Below are 15,122 nucleotides of genomic sequence, written 5' to 3' on the forward strand. Positions count from 1 at the left end.
CTTTAAAGGTTACACTTTCCCAATGTGGAGAGAGGAGAAGGAGATGTTTAAAGGTCAGTGTGTGAGCTCAGGTTAGCCCTGTTGGGTGTTTATTACGGCTCTCTATTGATTTAGTCGGGATGATGAAGGCCCTGATGATGATGAGGAGGATGATGACAACTCCATAAAACAAATGGGCTCCATCCAAAGATGTTCAGGCACTGCACAGCCTGTCCATAGATGTGATTAGTTTCATTGGGACCCTGGGCACAGATTACATTTTAAAGGTTTCATAACCAAAGTGGATCCTATCCTACCCATGGGCCTCTGGGAGGTTGACAGCTTGACTTTGGTTTCACTTTGCCTAATAAAGATCTAACACATGAATTAAAAAATATATATCATATTTGGGAGAATGAAGAGTTTGTGCAACCAACAAAGCAACAACATGACATCTCGGATATCGGACTCATTTTTCATTTTTCAATCCCCTTTCCCAGGTGTGTGTGGTGCAATGAGCAGGTTGTTAGAGTATTTCCATCAGAGTGTCTTACGGGAGTGTTCCAGGAGGACTCGCAGCAGGTGACAGTCTCTGTGCAGGATGGCGGTCAGCAGCAACCTGGGACTGCATCTTGGGTCAGAGGTCAGCAGCCTCAGCTGGCACTCGGAGGTCGCTTCGCCCGCCAGGCCCTCCCTACAACCGAGACAGTCACGGGTCAGACGGACAGGAGAAACGGCGGCGGGAGAAACAACACACAACAACAGTGATGGCTCTGCAGCGTCGGGTAACTAGAATGATAGAAAGTAGTCCATTCAGACAAGGGAGGACGCACATCCGTGAAACACAAATATACTGTTATGATATAGCAACTTCCTTGAATGTCAGTTCCTCCCTTACCAGATTAGTGCGCAAATGCCTTCATGCTCGCTTACTTCGAGAGTGCACCAGGAAGGAATTACATTTAATCTTGGCCAGCTCCAAGCAAATGAACATTTGGGGAGAAGCCAAATACATAAATATACAGCATAACCCTCTATGTATTTTGTGGAACCATGAGGCTGCAGCCAGCTGGGTGTAATGAGGCATGTCCTTGGAGTTTGCGTGCGAGTGTGCATGTGTGTGAGTGTGCGTGTGAGTGTGCACGGGCGTGTGTTGTATACGTCTCAATAAAAACCTGATAAAGGGCAAGGAAAACTAGGCGGAGGACGGGGGAGGGAAAGTTAGCCGCCCCGTTCCAGCCAAAAAGCGAGAGCGTGGTGCACCCTGCTGCTTGAGTGAGGAACACTATGCCTTAACCTGACGGCGCAGTTTATGATGTCACTGGGGCTGCAAATCCAGGAGAGATCCTCCCTTAACTGCTGTGATAAATCTGACCAGCTACAGCACAGGGTCGGCTTCCAGTGTCAAAACAAGAGAGCTCCACACTTTTGATTGGCCATAATACTGCTTGATTTATCGACGTGCTTTGTGTTTTTATTGTTGTTTTATTTAATAATCATCACAGTCGGTTTATGTGAGGAGCTGAGCTGAGGGAAGGTCTGGCTACAGGGCCCAGCCATGGAAGGACCTGTGGATTTGGCCAGGGAACCACAGCACAGCAAGGCACCCTGCCATCGCTGAACATGAGGAAAATAAAGAAGGTCATAAACATAAACTCATTTCAACTCTCAGGGAGTATGGCAGGGGTTGGATGGGGGGTGATTTGTGCTCTCTAAGCCTGCGATGACATCACCCAAGAGTAAAGGTGGTGAAGGGAGGGGGCAGTATGGGGCGAGTGCGGAGAGTGACTGAGTGCACCTTCTCAGGTCAGAGAAGTCATTCCTCCCCAAACCTCCAAACACGAGCGCATGCACGCACACCCCTTGTCCCACTCCGAAACAGTCGTCTCTGTTCACACCCTCAGTGAAAACCCCCTCAGCAGCCATTAACATAAACACAGTGTGTGTAGTAACACTATTGCTTCCCACCTCGACTTCTTTAACTGCATCTGTGTTGTATTACAGTCCCTGGGTATGACTGGGGCCCTCACAAAGACGACGCCCTGACTCAGCACACATATGGTGCTTGACATATGGCCCTTGGGCCGTGGTGGGTATACTCTCTGCGTGTAAGAGTTTGTGCGAGTGTGCGTATGTTACGTACCGTGCTGCCTGCTGGGTGAACAGGCCAGGGTGGATGGCACAGAGCCAGTGTATGCCAGGGCTGCCTGGGGAATGGGCCAGAGCTGGCGCGGAGCCCTCTCCAGGTCTGTCCTGGAAAGTCCTGAGGGATATGACACATAGCCATCAGAATACAGCATATCAGCCCAATGTGTCTTTTGCCTATGCAGTGACAGTGTATGGACCTCAGAACAGCCTCAATTCGTCGGGGCATGGACTCTCCAAGGTGTCGAAAGCATTCCACAAGGTTGCTGGCCCATGTTGACTCCAATGCTTCCCACAGTTGTGTCAAGTTGGCTGGATGTCCTTTGGGTGGTGGACCATTCTTGATATACAGGGGAAACTCTTCTGCGTGAAAAACCCAGCAGCGTTGCAGTTCCTGACACAAACCGGGCCCCTTCGTCTACACCGATTGAAGTGGAGTTAACAAGCGACATCAATAAGGGATCATAGCTTTCACCTGGATTCACCTGGTCTCACCTGGTCAGTCTATGTCATGGAAGGAGCAGGTGTTCCTAATGTTTTGTACACTCAGTGTACACCAGATGGTGGTGGAAGTGATGGTGTCGCGGATTGACACCCTGCATAAAGAGTGGTCTGTTACAACAAAGCCAGGTTAATCTTACCATGCTGCAGTAATGTACATTAATATAGGTTTATGATGTCAGAGTGAACCCCTGGGACTAAGCGGCGGTTTAAAAGACGACAGTTCCCAGAGGTTTGGGGTTGGTAAAAGGCAGACAGCATGCGCTACAGCTGATTGGCTTAGTGCGGCCAGTGTGAGAAATCAGATGGCAGAGGCTGTGTTTGTACCAGTAGAGCTGAGGCAGGGGTGCGGTCACGATGACCAGCGTGGTCAGGAGCTGGTCACACAGGCTGTGGATTGAGGCGACCCAGACGCAGCCCGCCACCGATGGCTCTGACTGAGCCAGCGCCTCGGGCCGCTCACACACACTCCACATGAGCTGCTCCACACACAGCAGCACCACCGTGATGTCACTCCTGGGGGGGGGGGGGAGAAGGGGTTAGACACTACACAGAGCATCCCGAACTCTCATCAGGCATGACATCATAACATGACAACATGGTTGGCGAGCCAGATGAAACCTCCTGCTGAGTTTATGACAGGACAGTTACGGGCCTGAGGCCTTCGCTCTACTATGTAAATAAATAGCTTCTTTCATGTCCAGAAAGCATTAAATCTGTTTCCTCAATTGGTTGTAGGGCTTTTATTGGACTATTTCTTCACGGGAGCCAAATCTGTCATCACCGTTCTAAGTTAGATGGACAGCATTCCTAAGTGTGTCTTAGTGTAATCATGTGAGGGTTGTGAGTTGGAGCAGAGATAGACAGAGGAACCCTACACTTCCTCTCTCTCTTTGGGAGGCCTGTATGTAACACAGTGCAAGCACACACACGCACACGCACACGCACACGCACACACACACACACACACAAGCCCTCTCTCCCAACACTAATTCATGGACGACCTGCACATTGTCATCCGTCAGCGGTGATGTGAAGCAGTTGTGGACTGAAGGCCTCAGCATGTGTTCAGGGTGTGTTTAGTATGTGTTAATGCAGTGTTCAGTCCCCCACGTCAAGCCCAAGAGGAACACTATGGAACTGAGCCTAACCCTAACACGACAACACTAACAACAACAACAACACCAACACCACAAACAACAACACTAACACCAACAATACTAACAACACGATCAACACCAACAACAACACTAACAACATGATCAACACCAATAACACCAACAGCACAAACAACAACACTAACAAAACTAACAACACGATCAACACCAATAACACCAACAGCACAAACAACAACACTAACAATACTAACAACACGATCAACACCAATAACACCAACAGCACAGACAACAACACTAACAACACTAACAATACTAACAACATGATCAACACCAACAACACAAAATACACAAACAATAATAACAACACAAAACCGACCAACAATACTAACAACACTAACAATACCAACAACACCAACAGCACAAACAATACTAACAACACAAACAACACTAACAATACTAACAGCACTAACAATACTAACAACAATAACAATACTAGCAACACTAACAATACTAACAACACAAACAACACCAACAATACTAACAACACAAACAACACTAACAATACTAACAGCACTAACAATACTAACAACACAACCAACACTAACAATACTAACAGCACTAACAATACTAACAACACAAACTACAAACAACACTAACAATACTAACCCCACTATCAACACTAACAACAACACTAACAATTCTAACAAAACTAACACTACTAACACCACTAACAATACTAACAATACTAGCACTACTAACAATAATAACAACACTAACACTACAAACAACACTAACAATACTAACACGACTAACACCACTAACACTACTAACACTACTAACCATACTAACACTATTAACAATACTAACACCACTAACAACACTACCCATACTAACACCACTAACGATACTAACACCACTAACAATACTAACACCACTAACAGCACTACCAATACTAACACCACTAACAATACTAACACTACTAACAATAATAACACCACTAACAGCACTACCAATACTAACACCACTAACACTACCAACAACACTAACAATACTAACATGACTAACAATACTAACAACACTAACACTACAACCAACACTAACAATATCACTACTACTAACAACACTGACCAAACTAACAATACTAACAACACTAACACCACTAACAACACTAACACTAATAACAATGCTAACACTACTAACAATGCTAACAATGTTAACACTACTAACAATGCTAACACTCCTAACAACACTAACCACACTAACAATACTACTCGCACTAACAATACTAGCACTACTAACAACACTGACAACCCTACCAATACTAACAACACTACCAATGCTAACACTACTAACACTACTAACACCACAAACCATACTAACACTACTAACAATACTAACAACACTATCAATACTAACAACACTAACGCTACAAACAACACTAACACTCCTAACACTACTATCAACACCAATAACACTAACAATACTAACAACACTAACAACACTAACACTAATAACAATGCTAACACTACTAACAATGCTAACAATGTTAACACTACTAACAATGCTAACACTCCTAACAACACTAACCACACTAACAATACTACTCGCACTAACAATACTAGCACTACTAACAACACTGACAAAACTACCAATACTAACAAAACTACCAATGCTAACACTACTAACACTACTAACACCACAAACCATACTAACACTACTAACAATACTAACAACAATACCAATACTAACACCACTAACAATACTAACAACACTACCAATACTAACACCACTAACAATACAACACTACCAAAACTAACAACACTACCAATGTTAACACTACTAACACCACTAACACCACAAACCATACTAACACTATTAACAATACTAACACCACTAACAACACTACCAATACTAACACCACTAACGATACTAACACCACTAACAATACTAACACCACTAACAGCACTACCAATACTAACACCACTAACAATACTAACGCTACTAACAATACTAACACCACTAACAATACTAACACCACTAACAATACTAACACGACTAACAATACTAACAACACTAACACTACAACCAACACTAACAATATCACTACTACTAACAACACTGACAAAACTAACAATACTAACAAAACGAACACCACTAACAACACTAACACTAATAACACTACTAACAATACCGACAACACTAACACTACAAAACAACACTAACAAAACTAACACTACTAACACCACTAACACTACTAACACCGCTAACAACACTAACATTACTAACAATAATAACAATACAAACAACACTAACACTACAAACAATACTAACAATACTAACACTACTAACACCACTAACGCTACTAACAATACTAACGGTACTAACACTAACACTACAAACAACACTAACACTACTAACAACACTAACACTACAAACAACACTAACACTACTAACACCACTAACACTACTAACACCACTATCAACACTAACACTACTAACACTACTAACACTACTAACAATACAAACAATACTAACACTACAAACAACACTAACAATACTAACACTACTAACACTGCAAACAATACTAACAATACTAACAATACTAGCAACACTAACACAACACACCACACCAACAATATTGGCACTACGAACAATACTAACAACACTAACACTACAAACAACACTAACAATACTAACACTACTATCAACACCAATAACACTAACACTACTAACAATAATAAGAACACTACCACCACAAACAACACTAACAATACTAACAACACTAACACTATAAACAACACTACCAATACTAACACTATTAACAGCGCTATCAACACTAACACTACTAACAACACTAACAACACAGACACTACTAACAATACTAACACCACTAAAAATCCTAACAATAATAAAAACACTAACACTACAAACAACATTAACAATACTAACACTACTAACTATACTAACACTAATAACAATACTAACAACACTAACCACACTAACAATACTACTGGCACTAACAATACTAGCACTACTAACAATACTAACAACACTGACAACACTACCAATGCTAACACTACTAACACCACAAACCATAATAACACTACTAACAATACTAACGCCACTAACAACACTACCAATGCTAACACCACTAACACCACATACAATACTAACAACACTACCAATACTAACACCACTAACAATACAACACTACCAATACTAACAACACTACCCATGCTAACACTACTAACACCGCGAACCATACTAACACTGCTAACAATACTAACACCACTAACAACACTACAAATACTAACACCACTGACACTACTAACACCACTGACAATACTAACAACACTATCAGTACTAACAACACTAACACTACTAACAATGCTAACACTACTAACAACACTAACCACACTAACAATACTACTCGCACTAACAATACTAGCACTACTAACAACACTGACAACCCTACCAATACTAACAACACTACCAATGCTAACACTACTACCACTACTAACACCACAAACCATACTAACACTACTAACAATACTAACAACACTATCAATACTAACAACACTAACGCTACAAACAACACTAACACTCCTAACACTACTATCAACACCAATAACACTAACAATACTAACAACACTAACACTACTAACAATGCTAACACTACTAACAATGCTAACACTACTAACAACACTAACCACACTAACAATACTACTCGCACTAACAATACTAGCACTACTAACAACACTGACAAAACTACCAATACTAACAAAACTACCAATGCTAACACTACTAACACTACTAACACCACAAACCATACTAACACTACTAACAATACTAACAACACTACCAATACTAACACCACTAACAATACTAACAACACTACCAATACTAACACCACTAACAATACACCACTACCAAAACTAACAACACTACCAATGTTAACACTACTAACACCACTAACACCACAAACCATACTAACACTATTAACAATACTAACACCACTAACAACACTACCAATACTAACACCACTAACGATACTAACACCACTAACAATACTAACACCACTAACAGCACTACCAATACTAACACCACTAACAATACTAACGCTACTAACAATACTAACACCACTACCAATACTAACACCACTAACAATACTAACACTATTAACACCACTAACACTACCAACAACACTAACAATACTAACACGCCTAACAATACTAACAACACTAACACTACAACCAACACTAACAATATCACTACTACTAACAACACTGACAACACTAACAATACTAACAAAACGAACACCACTAACAACACTAACACTAATAACACTACTAACAATACCGACAACACTAACACTACAAACAACACTAACAAAACTAACACTACTAACACCACTAACACTACTAACACCACTAACAACACTAACATTACTAACAATACAAACAACACTAACACTACAAACACTACTAACACCACTAACACTACTAACACCACTAACACTACTAACAATACTAATGGTACTAACACTAACACTACAAACAACACTAACACTACTAACAACACTAACACTACAAACAACACTAACACTACTAACACCACTAACACTACTAACACCACTATCAACACTAACACTACTAACACTACTAACACTACTAACAATACAAACAATACTAACACTACAAACAACACTAACAATACTAACACTACTAACACTGCAAACAATACTAACAATAATAACAATACTAGCAACACTAACACAACAAACCACACCAACAATATTGACACTACGAACAATACTAACAACACTAACACTACAAACAACACTAACAATACTAACACTACTATCAACACCAATAACACTAACAATACTAACAATAATAAGAACACTACCACCACAAACAACACTAACAATACTAACAACACTAACACTATAAACAACACTACCAATACTAACACTATTAACAGTGCTATCAACACTAACACTACTAACAACACTAACAACACAGACACTACTAACAATACTAACACCACTAAAAATCCTAACAATAATAAAAACACTAACACTACAAACAACACTAACAATACTAACACTACTAACTATACTAACACTAATAACAATACTAACAGCACTAACCACACTAACAATACTACTGGCACTAACAATACTAGCACTACTAACAATACTAACAACACTGACAACCCTACCAATACTAACACCACTACCAATGCTAACACTACTAACACCACAAACCATAATAACACTACTAACAATACTACCAATACTAACACCACTAACACCACATACAATACTAACAACACTACCAATACTAACACCACTAACAATACAACACTACCAATACTAACAACACTACCCATGCTAACACTACTAACACCGCGAACCATACTAACACTGCTAACAATACTAACACCACTAACAACACTACCAATACTAACACCACTGACAATACTAACACCACTGACAATACTAACAACACTATCAGTACTAACAACACTAACACTACAAACAACACTAACACTCCTAACAACACCAATAACACTAACAACACTAACAATACTAACAACACTAACAACACTAACACTACTAACAATGCTAACACTACTAACAATGCTAACACTACTAACAACACTAACCACAACAATACTACTCGCACTAACAATACTAGCACTACTAACAACACTGACAACCCTACCAATACTAACAACACTACCAATGCTAACACTACTAACACTACTAACACCACAAACCATACTAACACTACTAACAATACTAACACCACTAACAACACTACCAATACTAACACCACTAACACCACTAACAATACTAACAACACTACCAATACTAACACCACTAACAATACAACACTACCAAAACTAACAACACTACCAATGTTAACACTACTAACACCACTAACACCACAAACCATACTAACACTATTAACAATACTAACACCACTAACAACACTACCAATACTAACACCACTAACGACACTAACACCACTAACAATACTAACACCACTAACAGCACTACCAATACTAACACCACTAACAATACTAACACTACTAACAATACTAACACCACTAACAGCACTACCAATACTAACACCACTAACAATACTAACACTACTTACAATACTAACACCGCTAACACCACTAACAATACTAACAACACTACCAATACTAACACCACAAACAATACTAACACCACTAACAATAGTAGCACTACTAACACTACTAACACCACTAACACTACCAACAACACCAACAATACTAATGCCACTAACAATACTAACACCACCAACAATAATAACACCACTAATACTACCAATACTAATAACACTACCAATGCTAACTCTACTAACATCACAAACCATAGTAACACTACTAACAACACGACCAATACTAACACCACTAGCAATACCTACACCACTAACACTACTAACACCACTAACAACACTACCAATACTAACACTACTAATGCCACTAACAATACTAACACCGCTAACACTACTAACACTACTAATACTACTAACACCACTACCAATACTAACGCCACACACAATACTACCACTACTAACAATAGTAGCACTACTAACAATACTAACACTCCGAACAATACTAACACTGCTAACACTACCAACACAACTAACAATAATAACGCCACTAACAACACCAACCATAATAACACCACTAATACTAACAATACTAACACCACAGACAATACTAACACTACTAACAACATTAACAATACTAACACTACTAACAGCACTAACACCACTAACAATAATAACACTACTAACACCACTAACAATAATAACAACACTAACAGAACTATCTGAACTAACAATACTAACACCACTAACACTACTAACAATACTAACATCACTACCAATACTAACAATAATACCACTGCTAACAATTCCAACAATACTAGCGATACTAACACCACTAACAATACTAACACCACGAACAACACTAACAACACTGACAATACAAACAACACTAACAACACCAACAACACTAACAATAATGTGTGTGTGTATATGAGTGTATGTACGCATGTATGTCTGTGTGTATGTTCCTGTATGCATATGTGCGCGTGTGTATGGGGAAGCACTGCCTCATACCATACTGTACCTGATCTGCAGGTGCCTCTTGTAGGAGGGCCGTGCCCTGGAGTACCTCTGCACCAGAACCTGCAGACTCTCACTGGTCACCTGAGCAAGCACGTCCCGCCCCACAGAGCCTGGCACAGCCAACCACAGGTCAGTACGCAGCCCAGTCAGGAAGTAGTGCCACATCTGCACTGAGAATGAACACCTATCACCCTGCAGAGAGAGAGATAGAGGGAGCGAGGGAGCGAGATAGAGAAATGGAGAGATGGATGGATGGATAGATGGGAGAAACAGTGAGCGAGTGATAGAAAGAGAGAGAATGAGAGGGATAATGAATGTGTGTGAGAGAGAGAGAGAGAGAAAGAAAGAGAGAGAGAGAGAGAGAGACAGTGCTGTCAACACATAGAAGGCCCCATGGTCACACCACCTGCACTCTGCACCTGGGCTCCTGTTCCCCTATGTGACTAAAGACTGCTTTCATGCCCTGATCTGTGGAAGGCATCACAGACAAGGGGAACAGTCTGGAATATCACTAAACACACAGATGTTCACTCACACACACACACGCACACACACACACAAACACACACAGATGCTCACGCACACACACACACTGAAATTAGATGACAGAAAGATGAATGGGGTTTTACATTGGGTCAAAGAAATGTTGTAAAACAAAGACAGAGAGAGAGAGAGGAGAGAGAGAGGAGGGAGAGGGAGAGGAGAGAGAGAGACAGGAGAGGTAGAGAGAGAGAGAGAGAGAGAGAGAGAGAGAGAGAGAGACATAATGAGAGAGGCTGGTTTCCTGTCTCTAATTGCTTTCAGACAAGGGGAGGGGGGGGGGGGGGGACAGTCCTATACAGTTGGTGTTGTGACCAAAGAGAGATTATTAACAACATGTTCGACATCTAGTAATGATCTCAGCCCCCTCTTCCCCCTCCTCCCCACAAGCAAATCATTTAGGGATTGTCTCTGGACAGAGAGCATGACCATACGTCCGGGATTAAGACTCCATCCTCTGCCTCTGGACCCAACAGACCCCCCTGAATTACAATCTGTACCAGAACCAAGAGGAAGTGCACGTGTGGCTGAGACTTGTCTGTGGCTGGGCCTGGCCAGGTTGTGGGTCTTGGTGCTGGGTCTGGGCCGGAAGAGCTAAGCTGCCTCCCTGGAGCTCCAGGATCCAGGACAGACAGAGGAAAACACACCTGCACACAGCAGGCCTGTCTGACCTCAGTGACTGGGAATGGAGGGAGAGGGAGGGAGTGGGCAAGGGAGGGAGGGGGTTCTGGGTTGGTTTAGGGGGCATAGGTATGGTTTGGACAAAGGCTCCAGCAGCCCTGTTTCCAGATGGTCACAGTGCAGACACCTCGATCCCACCAGCCCTCAGGGAAGCACGGGAGCCCCAGATGTGCTGGGAGAGCTGAGAGTGGAGCCCTGAGTTTGGGGGCGGGAGTGGAAGGGGGTGCTAATAACGCAAAGAGTGCATTTTGGAAATATATCTAAAGAGGGAGAGAGCTCTTCATAGTTGTAGCGACAAAAAAAAAAAACCTTGAATAGACACACAACACACACAAAAACACTGCAAGACTCCATTACTCTCTCTCTTGCTGACAAATACCAGCAGAGAATCTCCATTAGCACAGAGAGCATTATCGAAACGCTTGCTACAGTAGAGTACCATGGTCTAGCTCACCTCGTAGAAGGGTTTGGGGTCAGCCCAGTGGTGGCTCTCTGCGTCTTGCAGGATAGTGCTGGTGCACACCTGGACACAGTAGCTGGCCAGCTGCTCTCTCAGGCCCTCCGTCACATCCTGGTACCTCTGGATGGGCAGCAGTGTCATGGGGCTGCAGGGCCACAAACAACACACACGCAGGAATACCTTTCAACAGGATTGCACAGGGGCCAAAGAAAGGGGAGGGAGGGGGCAGTTCAAGAGAATAGGGGGTGAGGGGCCACAGGGCAGGTGAAGGTGGGGGGCGTGAGGGAAGAGGTAGGGCACATGGGCAAGCACTTTGAGGAGGGATAAGTGGAGTGCAGTGGCAAAAGGGGTACTAGGAGGTAAATAAATCTGCCAGATGTATTCACAAATGGCTGTGATTAGAACCCCTCCATTATTTCCCTCCCTCCCTTCTCTCTTAGCCCCTCCCCCTTCAAACAGCCCACCCCCTTCTCTCCAAACTCTCTCCATCTTGCTCCCCAGCCCTCTCTGTCAGCGCTAGGCCACACAGACTCTCTGTAGCCTTCTCACTCTCCTCTGCCTTTAACCGTTGGCTCAGTTTGAGAGGCAACATCTGTTTTCAAAACCAACACATCTCCTCCATTCCACCAGACAGACGAACGGACGGTGCAGTCAGGCCATCGCTCGCACACAGATATGCAGATTCTTTACAACTCAATTACAAAGTTTTAGTACCTTTGGCAGTGCTCTGACAATCTCCCTTGGCTGAGAAACTACACTGGACATCAATAAATCCCCCAGAATATTTTGGAAAATATGTCTGGTGAACCCCCTGGCTTTTTATGGCTTTATGCTTGTTTTAAATCTTTGTTGTCATGGAGGTGCAGTTTTCTTTTAGCCATGACCAGGGTTGGGGAGTAACAGATTACATGTAATCCGTTACATGTAAGGGATTACAAAAAATGGTAACTGTAATCCGTTATGTTTGCAGCAAAAATATTGTAATCTGATTACAGGTACTGTAATGATGATTACTTTGAGGATTACTTTTACATTCAGAAAGGATGTTTAAAAAAAAAAAAATGGTTGGCACTCCTCTGTTTTCTCAATGACATTCAAATCAGCATTGAAAAAAAGGTACAAGTTTAAGTTTGTTCCACCTGAGCGAGTCTGACCACAAGTCAGAGACCACTATGATGACAAACCAAATGTGTTTGATGGATCGCGGGAAAAGAGCAGGAATAGGCTTTTGGAGGCTACAGTCCAAGCCATGTCTTCCAATGGTACGACTGCTGTCGGCGTCCAAAGATGATCCAACTTGAATAAACTCTTGGAGGTAAGGATGATAGTAGTGGTGTAGTCTACGGTGATATGGATATCACTTATTACTGATATCTACGTAGCGCAATGATGTGAATCACACTGCTGCTCTCCCATTTAGCCATTTGCGCCTTACGGGTTGTGTCTGTTTTGGATGGCTGTTCACAAATCTAAATATGTATTTGAACCCAATAATGATTGAATTCAAGCAGTTTACGCTGCCTGTCAATCATTGTTTTTTAACCAGTGGACAGCCAGTGAAAAATACATTCTTGCAGAAGCTTCATAGTGCGGATCTCAGCCTACGGAATAAAAATGGGGCTTTTATTGCTCAATCTAATTCATGCTGATAAAAAAAAGAAATCCATAGGCCTAATAGACACATGCTCAAACTCGTCCAGGTTTGATAGACTTAAAGGGGCCATCTGTAGGTGCTACATTCATTCTTTAACTATATATCAATGGATATATCCATAGATTCTTGAAGAATATAACTTGTAAATGCCTCATAAGCTTAGTTCCACTGTCACACTCCATGAGAACCCAAAATAGAATCTTGTTTTACTCCAATGTTTGTAAACATTGTAAAGGTAACATGGTTAAATGTATACTTTTTATATAATGGATGGCCAGTCCTTGCATCAATAGCTCTGTCTCTTCATCTGAGAGTGGTTATAATTCTCCAGGCCCATCCCTCATCTTTTTACCAAAACAGAGGCGGGCTGACCGTTTCGTTATTGTTTCATCTGTGGATTTGCCCTTTAAACAGCTGCAAATGATCAAGATATCAAAGTGTCACCAACAAAAAGGTAAACAAAAGGCCCATAGCAAATGCAGCAGCACATGGCATTCATTTTTCACATGTAAATAGCACTTCTCAGTAGTGCTCAAAGCATGCCATTCCATGAGTGCACATTTATTTTTCAACTCGAATCAATGAGCCCAATCAGTCCTTCATGACAACAGAGTAGGGTTGGCTAATAAATCCTTAGTTTTGGGGTCATGCTCAGGTAAAACAATTTGGCTAATCTATACTTTCATATTTAGGGTCCTATTGTTTCATATATAAGTCCTATTGTTGAAGATCAAGGGGTATAACATTTATTGGAATGACTGGAATTCTGATAGACTTTGGTTTTTAATGTAAAGTCATAATTTAATCGTATTATTTGTAGTAGAAAGCACCTCTTGCACAGAGATGCAGTGCCTTAGACCGCTGCACCACTC

General features: G+C 41.7%; 1 protein-coding gene across 1 annotated transcript in view; it reads right to left on the reverse strand.

Annotated features, from left to right (window-relative positions):
* Positions 1-15,122, reverse strand: part of kiaa0825 (KIAA0825 ortholog) — a 169,847-nt gene that overhangs the window by 102,745 nt on the left and 51,980 nt on the right. The window contains exons 9-13 of the mRNA XM_021620901.3: positions 12,591-12,741; positions 10,917-11,107; positions 2,953-3,141; positions 2,123-2,242; positions 534-673 (exon numbers count right to left, since the gene is read on the reverse strand). Coding sequence (XP_021476576.3) covers positions 534-673; positions 2,123-2,242; positions 2,953-3,141; positions 10,917-11,107; positions 12,591-12,741 — 791 coding nt within the window. The remainder of the gene's footprint in view (positions 1-533; positions 674-2,122; positions 2,243-2,952; positions 3,142-10,916; positions 11,108-12,590; positions 12,742-15,122) is intronic.

Source organism: Oncorhynchus mykiss, chromosome 11 (assembly GCF_057628025.1).
Source record: "Oncorhynchus mykiss isolate SJ-2025 chromosome 11, ASM5762802v1, whole genome shotgun sequence".
NCBI classification, from domain to species: domain Eukaryota; kingdom Metazoa; phylum Chordata; class Actinopteri; order Salmoniformes; family Salmonidae; genus Oncorhynchus; species Oncorhynchus mykiss.